This window comes from Gekko japonicus, unplaced genomic scaffold (genome assembly GCF_001447785.1).
Source record: "Gekko japonicus isolate JY-2015 unplaced genomic scaffold, Gekko_japonicus_V1.1 scaffold1377, whole genome shotgun sequence".
Classification (NCBI taxonomy): Eukaryota; Metazoa; Chordata; class Lepidosauria; order Squamata; family Gekkonidae; genus Gekko; species Gekko japonicus.
Genome location: NW_015164227.1, coordinates 440,508 through 456,716, shown reverse-complemented (window position 1 = coordinate 456,716; position 16,209 = coordinate 440,508). Strand labels below are relative to the sequence as shown.

The following is a 16,209-nucleotide window of genomic DNA, read 5'->3' as shown; positions in this document are numbered from 1 at the left end:
TCCATAACTGTGTTTCCTTTTTTGTCTTAGTCCCCAGACTATATTGCCGAGGTCAGCCAAACCCTTATGAACGAATGCAAGGAGAACCTGCTGAGAAGTTCCTGCAAAGATCTCTTCAGCAACTGCATGCAGTGAGTTCTGAGCTTGGTAGAGCTTCAGGACGGGGTACCAGGTGTGGCCAGTCACTGAGCCCCATGTTGTGCATGCAAGGACAGTATGGGCTGCACTGCTTTAGACAAGAGATGAAGGGTCACAGTGTGGCAGGGATGCTGAGTGGGGAAAGAAATAGGTTCTTGAATAAATGGGGAGACACAATTCCAGCAGGCCTAGTCATCTTGTTGGGCATGGAGCTGACCCCTGGGAACGGGCCGCTAACTCTGAGCTCCTGTCTTTTGCACAGCCATCTGCACGAGTACCTGAGTGGAGCCCCTTTCACAAATTACCAGGACAGCATGTACTTCGACAGGTTCCTCCAGTGGAAATACCTGGAGAGGTAAATCCATGTTCTCCATCTTCAGCATCTGTCTTGGGGCTTTGCCAGACTGGTCCTCATAGGGACAGACTTTCAGTAAGCGATGCGACCTTGTCGTTTTAGACAATCGGTGACCAAAGACACCTTCAGGCAATACCGGATTCTTGGGAAAGGTGGCTTCGGAGAGGTAGGTGGCTGCTACGGCCAGGGGTGCTTCTCTGGTGGCGGCGTCTGTGGTATCATAAAACTGCAAAACACAAGAGACAACAGGTAAATAAAATAGCAGTGTGAAATCAGATACTCATTAAAGGCTGCGGAGCTTAATAAATCAGTGTGATCAGTTACAAAGCTTTCAGTTGATCAAAAGGCAGCAGTCAGCAGCAACCGTTCCCCCCCCCCCCAATAATGTTTACTATTTTTCATGTAAGTGCTTGTAACTCTGTGGGTGGCGGGTGGTGGTGGCTGCTAGGTTACATTACTTTAGACAGGAATCAGACATATTCATGGATAAGCCCATCAGTGGCTAAATGGATATTGAAACAGATGCCACCTTTTCTTGCTTGAGGAGGAAGTTCTCGGTAAGATCTCAGCCCAGGCATGATGGGGTGGGGTAGTGCCTGCTGGTTTCCTCTGGGTCGTTGGATAGCCGTTGGGAGCTGGGTTGGTAGGGAAGTTGAACACATGAAGCTGCCTTTTACTGAGTGAGACCATCAATCCATAAAGATCAGTATTGTCTGCTCAGAATAGTGATGGCTCTCCAGGGTCTCACGTTGAGGTCTTTCACATCACCTACTACGAGATCCTTTTGACTGGAGATGCCGGGGATTGAACCTGGGACCTTCTGCATGCCAAGCAGATGCTCTACCACTGAGCCATGGCCCCTCCCCCATAGAAACACATCAAGTTCCCTGACCTGGACAGCCCAGGCTAGCCCGATCTTGTCAGATCTCCAAAGCTAAGCAGGGTCTGTCCTGGCTAGTATTTGGATGAGCGGCCTTCAAGGAATACCAGGGTCGTGACGCAGAGGCAGGCAACGGTAAACCACCTCTGAAACATCTCTTGCCTCAAAAACAAGTCTAGCTCGCCACCTAGTGGTGGATAACACTAAAGAACAAGAACTTTTGGCTACCAGACAATCTTAGGATCTCATGGGTATACTACACATAATGAACATAAAAACATAAGATAAGCCAATGTTGGATCAGGCCAATGGCCCATCCAGTCCAACACTCTGTCACACAGTGGCCAAAAATGCCAGGTGCCATCAGGAGGTCCAGCAGTGGGGCCAGGACACTAGAAGCCCTTTCACTGTTGCCCCCCCCCCCACAAGCACCAAGAATACAGTGCATCACCTGCCCCAGCCTGTGAGTTCCTATCTATACCTTGTGGCTAATAGCCACTGATGGACCTCTGCTCCATATGTTTATCCAGTTCCCTCTTGAAACTGTCCATGCTTGTAGCCGCCACCGCCTCCTGTGGCAGTGAATTGCATGTGTTAATCACTCTTTGGGTGAAGAAGTACTTCCTTTTATCCGTTCTAACCCGACCGCTCAGCAATTTCATGGAGTGCCCACGCGTTCTTGTATTGTGATAAAGGGAGAAAAGTACTTCTTTCTCGACCTGCTCTATCCCATGCATAATCTTATAAACCTTGATCATGTCACCCCTCAGCTGTCGTTTCTCCAAGCTAAAGAGCCCCAAGCGTTTTAACCTTTCTTCATAGGGAAAGTGTTCCAACCCTTTTATCATTCTAGTTGCCTTTTTCTGCACTTTTTCCAATGCTATAATATCCTTTTTGAGGTGTGATGACCAGAACTGTACACAGTACTCCAAAGGAGGACGTACCATCGATTTATACAGGGGCGTTATGATACTGGCGTTATGATACTGGCTGATTATACAGGGGCGTTATGATACTGGCTGATTTTCAGTTCCCTTCCTAATAATCCCCATACTCCCAACTCCAAATCATTAATGAACAAGTTAAAAAGCATCGGACCGAGTACTGATCCCTGCGGTACCCCACTGCTTACCACCCTCCACTGAGAAAGTTGCCCATTTATGTTCACTCTCTGTTTCCTATTAATCAGCCAGTTTTTGATCTACAAAAGGACTTGTCCTTTTAGCCTGTGACTATTGAGCTTACTTAGGAGCCTTTGATGATGAACTTTATCAAAAGCTTTCTGGAAGTCAAGGTAAACAACACATCTATTGGGTCCCCCTTGTCCACATGTTTGTTCAATCCCTCAAAGAACACTAACAGGTTAGTGAGACAAGATCTTCCCTTACAGAACCCATGCTGAGTCTTTGCATGCCTTACAATGATGATAATGGTGATGACAGCAACAACACGTCAGGTTCACTACTACAGCTAGATCTAGGCATAAGGAAAGGATGCCTGGCTGCTGCCTCTCTCCCTTGTACCTTTCAAGTCCTGAGGTGGTAGAATGGGCTTATACTTCTTCAAACTTAAAGCAAGAGATCCATTTTTAAATGTTCCTCTATGTATATATCTCCCTGCAAATAGAAAAACTGCACATGAGAGGTAGGGTAGCCATCTACCCGCTGGGGGCTGGGGATGCCCCGCCCCCAGGCCCTACCCACCCTGCCGACAATTCCTTGGATGATGGGGGACTTACTGGCAGCGGGGAAGCCTACACCAGTGTTTTAGCATTGTCACTGGCAATGTGGTGATGTTATCTTCATCATGTAGCCAGTGATGTGGGGAGACACTGGTATTTGGGCCAAAACTCTGTGGTAAAGATGGCTTCTGTTGTAGAGTTTTGGCCCAAATTTGGCCTAATCCTAACCCCTCGTCACCGACAATGTGATGGGATCACTTTTAGTGTGTGGTAAAAGGGATATCAGGAGCTGCGGTGGCTCAAGTGCTTAAGACGCTGAACTGCAGGCTGTGGAAGGTCAGTGGTTCCACAGTTCGAACCCGGGTTGCCGCATGACGGAGTGAGTTCCCGTCTCTAGTTCCCGCTCCTGCCAACCCAGCAGTTCGAAAGCAAGAAATTGCAAGTCGATAAATAGGTATCACTTCGGTGGGAAGGTAACAGCGTTCCGTGCACCTTGGTGTTTAGTCATGCCGACCACATGACCACGGAAACGTCTTCGGACAGCGCTGGCTCTTCGGCTTTGAAATGGAGATGAGCACCGCAACCCTAGAAACGGACTCAACTGGCTTTCAAGCAAGGGAACCTTTACCTTAAAAGGGATATCACCGTATTACCAACACTGAGATGCTGGTGTAGACCTTCTGCTGCTGCTGGTAAGTCCCCCACACACAAACAGCCCCAGCTGATTGCCAGGGTTAAGTTTTAGTCTGATGAGCTAGTTGTTTTACTTGCAGGGAGCTTTTCATGTGGGGGAGAATTCAGTAACCTCCACCTGCAGCCTGAAGGGTACTGCTCATTTGATTGCCTCAGGAGTCTACCACCTCATTCTGCCGTACATGTAGACCATCCAGCAGTGTTATCAGTTTTCCAGTTCCACACAGCATGATCAGGGTAGGCGTTTTTCCACCTGTTGAATGGGATTGCGTATTGAACAGCATATTGGAACAGGAGAAGTTTTGAAGCATAATGATAAGCCGTTATTTTTGAAATGGATTATATTGCTTTTCAGGAGACATGGGGACTTTTAAATCTGCTGGTCAGATTTGGCTGTTTGTTCTTTTCTGACTCTGTTTGTATTTTTACTGGAATGTAGTTACAGTCACTGTTCCCTCTAAGCTGAGTTAGTGTGAGCTAGCTCAGTTTTTTTAGCTTCCAGCTCACACATTTTTGTCTTAGCTCAGGAAGGATGGCTCCAGAACAAACTAATTTATGCAGAAGCCAAATCGCTTGCTCACAGCTTTAATGCCAGTAGCTCACAAAGTAGAATTTTTGCTCACAAGACTACACAGCTTAGAGGGAACATTGGTTACAGTGTGGCAGCCATACAATTGTATGCATTTTTCACACTTTCCAGTGGTGTATCTTGGGTTCACCCCTTTTCTGTGTCTTTTTGGGTATCCTTCCTCCCCCCCTTTTTTGTTCTCAGTTTAAAAACCTCATCCAGAGGCCTTCATCCCCTTTCTGCCCCCACACACCTGAGGTAAGCCTTGTACCTGCATGAGTAGGCCCAGGGAGAGGATAGTCCAGTAAAAAGGCTGTTAACGTTTGGGTCTGGGGAGCCTAACGCCAGTTCTTTTCTCTGCCACAGGATCCCTCTGCAGCCGTGGGCCAGTCCTTTTAGGCCGTGATCCTAAGCATACTTACTTGAAAGTAAGTAAGTTCCATTGAAATCAGTGGGACATACTTCCAAGTAATTGGCTTTAGGATTGAGGTTTTGGGAGGAGGTCCTTGCTACTTAATGCATGAACAGATGTCCTGTGTCCTTAGAGGCTGTGTGTTCATGGTACATTTTTCAGAGAGATCATGTGGAGTAGCTCTTCAGGGCCCGGTTTATAGTGCAGTGGGGCGATGGGAACTGCACAACTAAATGTTCTGTCACGTCGAAAACTCCCAGGGCATTGAAATGATGCTTCAACCCTTCCTTCACTATCAATTGCACCCAATGTTCTCTCTAAGCTGAGTTAGTGTGAGCTAGCTCACAGTTTTTTTAGCCTCCAGTTCACACATTTTTGCCTTAGCTCAGGGAGGATGGCTCCAGAGCGAACTAATTTCTGTAGCCGCCAAATCGCTCACTCACAACTTTAATACCAGTAGCTCACAAAGTAGAATTTTTGCTCACAAGACTCCACAGCTTAGAGGGAGCGTTGGTTGCACCCTCCTGAGACAACTCATTAACACAACCAGTAAGGGCTGCCGGGCTGCACCACTCTGAGATTGTTTGTAGTATGGCACTGTCTTCTACGCTGTCCCCAATATTCTGTTATGCGTAGGCTACCAGGGCTCTTTTTGTAGAAAAAGCCCAGCAGGAACTCATTAGCATAATAGGCCACACCCAACAGCAGAAACTCATTAGCATATTGGGCCACACCCCTGACAGCACAGCTTATTAGCACATTAGACCACACCCACATGTTACCAGAAGTGTGGTCATCCAGCCACAACCACCTTTTGCTTGTTATTCTGTTTACCTTGTTTGTTGTCAAAACCTAGGGCTTTTTTGTAGCAGGAACTCCTTTGCATGTTAAGCCACACACCGCTAATGTAGCCAATCCTAATGAGTTTCTGCTGTTGGGTGTAGCCTATTATGCTAATGAGTTCCTGCTGGGCATGGCCAACTTGGGAGCCAGCCGGAACTCCGTTCCTGTGCGTTCCTGCCCAAAAATAGCCCTGTGCGTAGCCATTTGATTAGCTCCCATTTACCTACCACAAGGAATCCGACTGACAAAGATCTTAACATTTTATTGTCTGATAAGTTCTCGGCACTTACTTTGTCTGTTGCCGAATTCTTAGCCTATGTCTGGAAGCTTAGGGTAAGGGCGTACAAGTCTTAATCCACCTGTGTGCTTTAGAATTGTTATATTTTTAACTGAGTATATTATTTACGAGAAGCTTCTAAATGATCTTTTGTGGGGCAGCTTGGTGTAATCTGCCATGACCCATTAATTTGCTTATTTATTTTTCTAACTGTTTCACTGCCCTTCTTGTTGCTGTGTCATGCCAATAAAGGTTTATGTATGTACGGCACTGTAGTGATGGAGTCTGGGCAGCTTTAGATCTCGTATACATTGAGGAGGAAACAAAGCACAAGCTGTGAGCTGCTTGCAATCAGGGCTGCTTGGGAACTCGCGAAGTCTAGCTTTTGCATCTCCTGCAGTGGGAGATGCTCCTAAATTCTAATGGACATTGGACCAAAGAGCATCTCCCAAAGAGTTGACCTCCACAGTGAGCTATAGAAATTTCACCACATATTTTGGAGAATATGATGCATAAGCTACTCACATTTCCAACTTCTCTTTACCTTAAGTAACATCCAAAGCTACTCTTAGGACCTATTTCCATCTTCAAAAGACTTATCTGTCCAATCAGCCCCGCTGAGGCCAGAATGCTTCAGAATGCAGGTGGCTAGTGAAGGATCCAGTGCCCCTCCCATGTGCAAAACTCCAGCAATGTTGTTCGAAAGATTTAAGGGCACTTAAGTTTTCAGAGGAGGAGGGGAGGTGATTTCTGCTGATCCACCTTGTTATCCCTCTGATACTTTACAGCGGGAGGAGGGAATTGGGAGAAAATTGCCCCCTCCTCTTTCTGAAAACTTAAGTGGTTGAAAACAAACCCCTGTGGGCATAAACATGGTCTTCCGAGAAGAAAGTGTTTTAAATTTAGCCTGCTCCCCGATGCACTGATTTTCTCAGCTCAGCACAAGCTTGTATCACAGCTGAGCCTCTCTGTCTGCTCTGTAGTTCAAGTTATTGATTTCATCTTATTTAGTATTTTAAAGTATTATTTACTATCAAAGGTAGTGTCCCTTTTCAAGAAGAGATGCACCATAACTGAAAAAGACAATAACTCTAATTTGCTAGAGGGATTCCATATTCTGACAAAGGACCTTTAATGGTCTGACTCAGCTAACATGTCGTTTTCTTGTGGTGTCATGCTGCATTTCTTATTTTGGAGCATTTCGGCTGGCAAAAATATACCTATCCCTTATGCTTCGGGGCCAGAGTGCAGGCGGATTTGCTTAAAGCTTTTTCCCACCTGCCATTTCCCTGTTCCAGCTCCCCCTCTCCTGCAGCTTCTCCCTCCCCACATTTCTGTCATTCTCCTGAACGCACAAAATTGAGGTCATTTTAATAAAAGGCACGGGCTTGTCATTTTAATGTCTGCAAAAAAGTTTTAGGCAATTAGACTGTATCATTTATTTTATGCATTGCACTTCTTTAATTGCATTGTGTTCTAATTCTGATAAATCAGTTTGATCACCACGTCTATTGTATGTATTATGATGCTGTTTTTATTGCATTTGTTTTTAAATTTTGTAATCCGCCTTGGGTCTTAGTGAGAAAAAAGGGCTGTAGAAGAAATGAATTAAAAAAAATTCCTGCTTGCAAAGCCAATGGTAGGATGCAGCATGAAAGGCCAGATTGCTGGGCAGGGATTGCTGTGTAATGTGTAACTTGGCCGTGAGGTTTTTTTATGTGGGGGACATGAGTTCTATGCGGCCTCTGGTGCTTTCATTTGGAGGACTTATAAGATCTGCCCTTTACACTCACGTTCAAAGAGAGTCATTGAGGTGTTTGCTTTTCTGTTCCTGGAAAGCGGCACAGGAGGGGCCTTGGACCCACCTGTCAGTTGAAGGAGCATCTCAAATCTTCTGCAAGTGCAGAGCTCTGTACTGGTCCCCAGATGCCATGAGTTGTCTTTCTTAGTAAGCTCACCCTGTCTTGTCCCCAGGTTTGCGCATGCCAGGTGCGAGCTACAGGGAAGATGTATGCTTGTAAGAAGCTGGAGAAGAAGCGCATCAAGAAGCGGAAAGGGGAGGCCATGGCTCTGAATGAGAAGCAGATTCTAGAGAAGGTCAACAGCCGGTTTGTGGTGAGTGTCCGCCTGGACCCATTGCTGATCCCACCACACAGAGCCCTTGTGGTGTAGTGGTTGGACTAGGGAGATCCAGGCTCGAATTCCCGCTCTGCTGTGGAAGCTTGCTGGTTGATGTTGGTCAAGCCACATACGCTCAGGCTCACCTACCTCACAAGGCTGTTGTGAAGATAAAATGGAGGAGGGGAGAATGTTATACTGTAAGGTGCTGTGGATCCCCATTGGGAAGAAAAGTGAGTTATAAATGAAGTAAATAGGTCTGAGACAGGCTGAATTGCAATGGAGGGGTTCCTGCTTTTCTGAAACGTCTTTCCTGCCTTTTCTTCTCTTTCCCATGTCATGCTTTGGTTACCTCCAGATTAGGGGTGTGTTGTCCATGGAGCTGCTTGGAGGACTTGCTTGTAAACCTTGGTTGGTTCAGAACAAAGCAACCAAGCCCTTGTGGACTGAATGTGTTTGGCCAGTATTAAAGGATCTGCACCACTCGGTTTCCAGACACAGTTCACAGCTGGTTCTGATTGGGCTCAGTGGAAAACCTTCTAGTTTATCCAGGCTTTCCACTAGATTTTAAAACTGCTGTTCTTCTCGCTTCTCTGCTAACCTTTAAAACTATGGATTCCCCCTAACACAGTCTCCTTTGAATCATTTTATGCTGCTTTTGTGGTTTTAAGGCTCTTTTAGTGTTATCTTAGTCTTCTATCAACTGTTTTATTGCAGCTAATAGTTATGCCATTTTGGTTCCTCCTATTAGTTACATATTTTTCACTGGTGGTTTTAGTTGTAACCTGATTTTAGCATTTTTGTATGTGCATCGCCTCTGAGTGTGCAGAATGAAAATGTTTTTAGCAACCAAACAACTTTGAGCCAGGGAGCACCACTTGCTCCCATACAAAGCCCATTTTTAAGGTCATAATCTTAGGCTCTGCTCTTGATACGTACCTACTCTGCAGTGGTACACTGTTTGTGTAGCTCACCCTTCCCAAGCACCCTTTATTGGCACTAACTCTTATTTGTTTTGACATGTCTTTTGCCGGGCACTTGCTTGCTTTTTTTATTTATGAGGGATGTTCAGATTTATATTGGTTTTTTAGATAGGGACCCCCCAACATGATGCCTGTGGCCACCACGGCACCTGCTGCCACCTTTCCTGGTGCCCACCAAGTGTTTTTAGAAAGTGGGTGGGGCCTGGAGGAGTTTTTGCCCAGCAAGGCTTCTGATTGGCCACCGGAGATTTGATTGCCTGTGCAGATTTTTAGAGCAGTGCTTTAGCAAAAGCTGCCACCACAGCACAAGGAATTCCACTGTGTGACTGAAGCTGTGTGGTTGGCTCCGCCTCTTGCAGCCGCCATTTTGTGGCAGCCATGTTGTGGCTGCGCCCTCCACCCCATGTCAGAATTTCAAAAGTTAGGGTCTAAACATTATTCGATACCCTCCAACTCTGTTTCTGCTCACAGGTTAGCTTGGCCTATGCCTATGAGACCAAGGATGCCCTCTGCCTGGTCCTCACCATCATGAATGGCGGAGACTTGAAGTTCCACATCTACAATATGGGCAATTCTGGGTTCGACAATGAACGGGTCATCTTCTACGCTGCAGAGATTTGCTGTGGCCTTGAGCATTTGCACAGGGAGGGCATTGTGTACAGGTGAGACAAGGGCGCCCTTTGCAAATCCCAGGGAGCCAGGAGCTTGGGGAGTTCCAGGAGAAGATGGGGGTGGTGGGGGGGAACCTTTTTCGTTTGGCCTCCATTCAAAAACATTGCCAAGCTGGGCAATCAGGGAGGAAGCTGAAATGGAACCGTTGTGATGTATTGGCTAGAGTGCCAAACAAGGATCTGGGAGGTTCGAATCCCCGCTGTGCCACAGGAGCTTGCCGGGTGACCTTGGTCCAGTGAGATGCTCTCAGCCTAATCTATCTCACAGGGTTATTGTGAGGATAGAACGGAGAAGGAGAGAATGCTACATTGTACATCGCTTTGGGTTCCCATTGGGGAGAAAGGCAGAACTGAAGTAGACAATTAAATCTTTCCCCTTCCTCCCGATTGGGGAGAAAGGGCACATATAACTGAAGTAAGTAAATAAATAAACCCTTCCCCTTCTTGTCCTAGTTTCCTGTGTGGGAGGAGCTTGTGTGTGTGTGTACAAGAAGCCTTCGGTCACAAAATCTCACAAAATCTGAGCTAGTACAGTCCAACCTCAGGTTTACCACCTCATCTGCTTTTTGTGGGAACCAGTAAGCTCTTTCTAGGGGTTCTTATCCCCCCACCCCCAGGTATATTCGGAAGATGCCAAGAGTGCTGCCATCTGGGCTGGGCCCCGTTTCTCATTCTGGGTTTTGTCTGTGTCCCCCCCCTGCAGGGACTTGAAACCGGAGAACATTCTTCTTGATGACGATGGTGAGTGCTGGATTCTGGGCATGTCAGAGGATAGGGGGAGCTCTGCTTTTGCTGCCTCGTTCCCTCACTGCTAGTTTGCTCAGCCTCACACTGGAGAGGTGTGCGGGTCAGGCAACTGGAGTAGGAGCTCTGTATATGGTCTGGAATCAAAACTGGGAGCCCACTCCATCTGCCAAGAGGGTCTAGGAGCCAAAGAGATCCAGAACCTTTTCTCTTGCTTCTCGTCAGGCTTCTCTGCCTCTGGATTACTTTCATCTTTCCACTAGTGTGTGAAGTGTGGGTGAACATATAAGACTGCATTATACCGAGGACTGAGGAGATGAGCCGGCCTGGTGTAGTGAGTGGTTACAGTGCTGGATTAGGATCTGGGAGACTCAACTTCAAGTCCCCTCATTGTGTCCATGCAAGTTCACTTCGGTGATTTGGGACAGTTATTCTTTCTCAGTGTGACCTACTCCACAAGGCTGTTGTGAGGGTAAAATGGAGGAAGGGAGACTGTTGTACACTGGCCCAAGCTCCTTGGAGAAACAGTGGGATAAAGTGTACTAAAGAAATCAAATGCTTCAGACATCTGCAAATGGCTCAAAGATCGCCAGCATCTTTAATAGCAGCCACGGGGTGTGGGTGTGGTGATTTGGATTAGAGTTGTAGCACAAGGAGAAAGCAGCTTCACCCATTCCCTTAGGAGCCAGTTTGGTGTAGTGGTTAAGTGCGCGGACTCTAATCTGGGAGAACCGGGTTTGATTCCCCACTCCTCCACTTGCACCTGCTGGATGACCTCGGGCAAGCCATAGTCCTGGCACAGCTGTTCTTGAAAAAGAGCAGTTTCTGTCAGAGCTCTCTCAGCCCCACCTACCTTACAGGGTGTCTGTTGTGGGGAGGGGAAGGGAAAGGGGATTGTAAGCCATTCTGAGACTCCCTTGGGTAGTGAAGGGTAGGGTATAAATCCAATCTCTTCTTCTTCTACTACCATTTTTTGGATTTTAAACAACACACTGGTGGTGGTGCTTGCACTTTTTGGCGAGACATACAAGCTATGAAACAGTGAGCCCCCATGTTTACCCTAACAATGCAAATTGCACTTTTGAGGGAGAGGGGGGGATGGAGGTAAAGAAAGCCAGTTTGTGTAGGGGGGAGGCATGGGTTAAACCTCCTCTTCCCCAGTGCTGTGGCCGTAGTCTGAACTGCTCTCCCACTCAGGAGATTCATTCATAGATCTCCCAATATATCATCTAATTTGGCCCAATGTCAGATTGCCCAGCCCGGTATTGTCTCCTGTGGCCGAATGCAGCTCTCCAGGGTCTCTGGCAGAGAACAGTCTTACTGGAGGTTCCAGAGACTGAACCTTCTGCATGCGAAGTACATGCTCCACCACCGAACCATTGGTTCTCCTCCATCCACTGGGCCAGAGAATGGAACTCCCCACTCAGTGCTCTGCACCCTCTTTCTTCCTTTTTCCCTGTAGGTCATATCCGGATCTCAGACCTGGGCCTGGCCATCAAGATCCCAGAGGGCGAGACCATCCGTGGCCGCGTAGGAACTGTTGGCTACATGGGTGTGTATTGATGGGAAATCCGCTTGAGGTAGCCTTGCAACGCCTCTTCTTGTTGCCAGCCGAAGACCACTCATGGTCAGGGGACACTTATGTTTGAAGCCGTGATAATCAAGAGGCCTGAGTTTAAGGCCTACTTGGCCATGAGCTGTGGGATCCTCTCAGGAGGTCTTTGCAGATATAGCCTCTAACCCAAAAATTCTAGGCCTGTTATACAGCGGTTGAGTGCCATAACTGAGGGAAGATGGAAATGTGCTCTCCCGTCATCGGCTTTGTTATCTCTTTATATATCCTAGGGCTGGGAGCTGGCTGAGACATAAGGCAATACATTTTGATCCATACATTTTAAAAAACTGAAATCACGTTGGTTTATTTGGGGATCCATGCAGACAGCGCATCTGAAGTGTGGGCTGAGGGACAGGAAGAGGCAATTAGGATTTAATCTGTCGACAGCATGCATTGCGGGAACAGCAAATGTCGAAGGAAGGTGGATTCGTCTTGTACCATCTTCCATACTTTTCCTGTGCTGTGGCAGATTTGTGGTTTGTGGGCAGCTCTGACACAGCGCTCTCGTCTGTTTCTCCCCTCAGCTCCTGAGGTGATTAACAATGAGCGCTACTCTTTCAGTCCGGATTGGTGGGGGCTGGGCTGCCTCATCTACGAGATGATCGAGGGCCAGTCGCCCTTCCGGGCCCGCAAGGAGCGGGTGAAGCGGGAGGAAGTGGAGAAGCGAGTGCAGGAGGAACAGGAGCAGTACTCTGAAAAGTTCTCAGAAGATGCCAAGGCCATCTGCAAGGCGGTGAGGACCAGCAAGGGTGTCTCTCTGTCAAGTATGTTTTTGACTCTTCTCCAGGGAGCTCAGGGTGACATCTGTGGCTTTCCCTCCCCACCTTTGGGCCTCACAACACCCTCGTGGGGCAGGTTAGGCAGAAGAAGAGTGAATGGCCCAAGGCCACCCAGTGAGCTTCAGCGGCAGAACAGGGGATCCTAGTCTAACACTCTTCTTAACCACTACAGTATGCCGGCTAGAGAATCCATAGATGTTGTTCACCGAGCCATCATAGGATCAGCACTTACATCTGGCAACAGCCCACTGCATGTATGTTTGTTTAAAGTATTTATGCCCCCCAAAATACGTTTGAGGTACGTTCTATACACGATGAAAAAAACACCCAGAGCAACAAAAGATATTTGAACAAACAGACCCAGTGTCACTTCGCCAACCAAAAGTGATCCCTAAATCACCAAATCAGTCAAACAAAAACTAACGATAACGGGGGGGGAGGATAGTTTGTGGGTGCCCAGTACTCCAACCTGAGATGTGGAATGGTGTGGTATCGTCCAATCTTGGAAGCTAAGCAGGGCCGGGACTTATGTGGGAGGCCACCAAGGAAGGCTCTGCAGAGAAAGGAAAGGGCTGAGAGTGTCTGACTGGCCCAGGCTTCCACGGCCGAGTGGGGATTCAGACCTGGGTCTCCCAGGTCCTAATCTACGAAGATAGTTTCAGAGGCGTAGCCGTGTTGGTCTGCAATAGAAGAGCTCGGATCGAGGCCAGTAGCACCTTAAAGACCGGCAGGATTTGCAGGGCATGAGCTTTTGAGAGGCAAATCTGCCTGCAGATACAGAGAACGTGGCTACCCACCTGAAACGAACAGCCAGAAGATTTGATAAAAAGCAATTACTTGAAAGCCCTTCACTAACCAATCGTAGAAAAGCAGTGGCTCAAGTGGTTAAGACGTGGAACTGCAGGCTGTGGAAGGTCGGTAGTTCAGCAGTTCGAGACCCAGGTGCCACAAGACGGAGTGAGCTCCCGTCTCTAGTTCCAGCTCCTGCCAGCCTAGCAGTTCGAAAGCAAGAAATTGCAAGTAGATAAATAGGTACCACTTCGGTGGGAAGGTAACATCGTTCCGTGCGCCTTGGTGTTTAGGCATGCCGGCCACATGACCACGGAAACGTCTTCGGACAGCGCTGGCTCTTCGGCTTTGAAATGGAGATGAGCATCGCAACCCTAGAGTCGGATTCGACTGGCTTTCGAGCAAGGGAACCTTTACCTTTACCTTTAACAATATAAATAGGGAAGGCAAAGGAATCATAGGGACGAATGGCTAAGGGTCCTTAATGTTTCATGGGCTGAGCTGGGGGGATCCAGGTGCCTGCGACTTCTGCCTGAGCCATTGTTCCTTCGATAGCTTCAGAATCTACCTTGCCCCCTTCCCCCCCCCCTCTTTCTCCAGCTCCTGACCAAAGATCCCAAGCACCGGCTTGGATGCAAGGCAGATGGGGCAGTCCAAGTGAAGTTGCACCCCTTCTTCAAGACCATCAACTTCAAGCGGCTGGAAGCCGGGATCATGAAACCCTCCTTTGTACCAGATGTAAGTTCAGGCCGAAAGGTGGGCATTGCTGGCGCATGTGGCAAGGGGCAGATGCCAGCCGTAGAAGATCTCTGTGGAGATGGTAGAGAGAGCCAGTGTGTGGACAGCTGGGAGCAAACACATTGGTTCCAGCCTTTGCACATGACTATGTGCGCTTGGCTCCTCCTCCTATACATATTGGCCATACATGGTCACACACAGCATATAGGCTCCTTCCCCATGATTAGGAACTATTGGGAACAAATGATCCTGATCCTGGGTGAAGTTTGTACACAGGTAGGCACTGTGCCCACAGGTGGTGAACATGTAGTACGGGGGGCAGAGGGCCATGCTCTTCCTTCTCTGCATTCATTGTTTCTGTATACAGATGTGTTGTATGTACAGAGCCACTGCTTTTTTTCTTATGGAAGTTGGCACCTGGCAGCATTTATGGAAACCCCCGGCTTTCGTTTACTCATAGAAGTATCAGCTTACAATCTAAAACAGAGCACGGGGAGACGAGAGAAAGAAGGAAGATAGAGGCACAGAGGTTGAGAGAGGAAGAGCATGCACTCAGGTTGCACCTCCTGAATCCTTATCCCTGAGCTAAACTAAGCCTCGGAGTTGTGTAATGGCCTCCATGAAAAAAGGGCTTTGAAGGAAGAGAGGGAAGCAATGTTATGTATGCATTCTAGCAGGCAAAAGGGGCAGGAAGGGGAAAATAAATAAGTGGGTCATTGGTTGGAGAGTGCAGGAAGTTTGCACTCTCAAATATACAGCTTGATGTGTGAGACTTGCAAAAAGCAAACTTATCTGTTGGTCTGTCCTACAGCCCCGGGCCGTGTACTGCAAAGACGTCTTGGATATTGAGCAATTCTCCACGGTTAAGGGGGTCAACTTGGACCAAACCGACAACGACTTCTATGCCAAATTCACCACGGGCAGTGTCTCCATCCCCTGGCAGAATGAGGTGAGGATTTGGGGCCACTGGCATGCAGCGCCTTGTATCCACATGCGCCTATTGGAACTCTAGCTGTGTGCCTTCAACCCAGGAGATCCAAGTTGGGCCACACTAGAGGACTTGTTAACTTCATTGGGTAGCCTTAGAGAAGCCACTATCTCTCAGCCTCGGTTCTGTAGTTTGCAGATGAGAATACTGGTCTAACATGTGCTTTGAATGTTGAAGACACAGTATAAATGGTAACTATTGCTTTTCTGGGTGCTGGTCTCAGTTTCGCTCCATGGGTAGTCTTGTTAAATGATTTAAGAAACATCAAAAGAAAGAGATACAGAAGGTTACTGGGTAATTTGCAATATCAGAGGGGATAAATAATCTGTTTAAGTTGGGGAGGGATTTATCTAATCAAGTTATGAGCCTTGGAGCAGGTTACAGCAGTTGCTAGGAGTCCTTTTTTCATCTACATTCCCCCTTGTTAATCCACATTCCCTTCGCAATGCCAATGTTTCTGTAACTTGTGTGCTTGACTACTGATACATTGTGCATGGGGCTGCCCTTGAAGACCACTTAGAAGGTTCAACTGGTGCAAGATGTGAAGAGGGAGGGAGAGCCAGTTTGGTGTAGTGGTTGAGAGTGCAGACTAATCTGGGAGAACCAGGTTTGATTCCCCATTCCTCCACATGCAGCTGCTGGTGTGACCTTGGGTCAGACACAGTCCTCTCAGAGCTGTTCTCTCAAGAGCAGTCCTCGAAAGAGCTCTCTCAGCCCCACCTACCTCACAGGGTGTCTGTTGTGGGGAGGGGAAGGGAAAGGAGATTGTAGGCCGCTGTAAGACTCTGAGTGAAGGGTGGGGTATAAATCCAATCTCTTCTTCTTTTCTTCTTCTATCCTGTGCTAGTTACATTGGTTACCAAATGGCTTCCAAGGTCCAAAAAGTTCCTATACTTGGTGGATGCCAATCTTGCATCTTCCTCAGTGGTATTTTGAG

General features: G+C 47.6%; 1 protein-coding gene across 1 annotated transcript in view; it reads left to right on the top strand.

Annotated features, from left to right (window-relative positions):
* LOC107108166 (G protein-coupled receptor kinase 5-like) overlaps positions 1–16,209 on the top strand; it is a gene marked incomplete at its 5' end in the record, with an annotated part of 40,636 nt that overhangs the window by 21,706 nt on the left and 2,721 nt on the right. The window contains 10 exons of the mRNA XM_015408567.1: positions 31–131; positions 401–493; positions 596–659; positions 7,822–7,962; positions 9,420–9,610; positions 10,323–10,360; positions 11,826–11,915; positions 12,503–12,711; positions 14,147–14,284; positions 15,096–15,233. Coding sequence (XP_015264053.1) covers positions 31–131; positions 401–493; positions 596–659; positions 7,822–7,962; positions 9,420–9,610; positions 10,323–10,360; positions 11,826–11,915; positions 12,503–12,711; positions 14,147–14,284; positions 15,096–15,233 — 1,203 coding nt within the window. The remainder of the gene's footprint in view (positions 1–30; positions 132–400; positions 494–595; positions 660–7,821; positions 7,963–9,419; positions 9,611–10,322; positions 10,361–11,825; positions 11,916–12,502; positions 12,712–14,146; positions 14,285–15,095; positions 15,234–16,209) is intronic.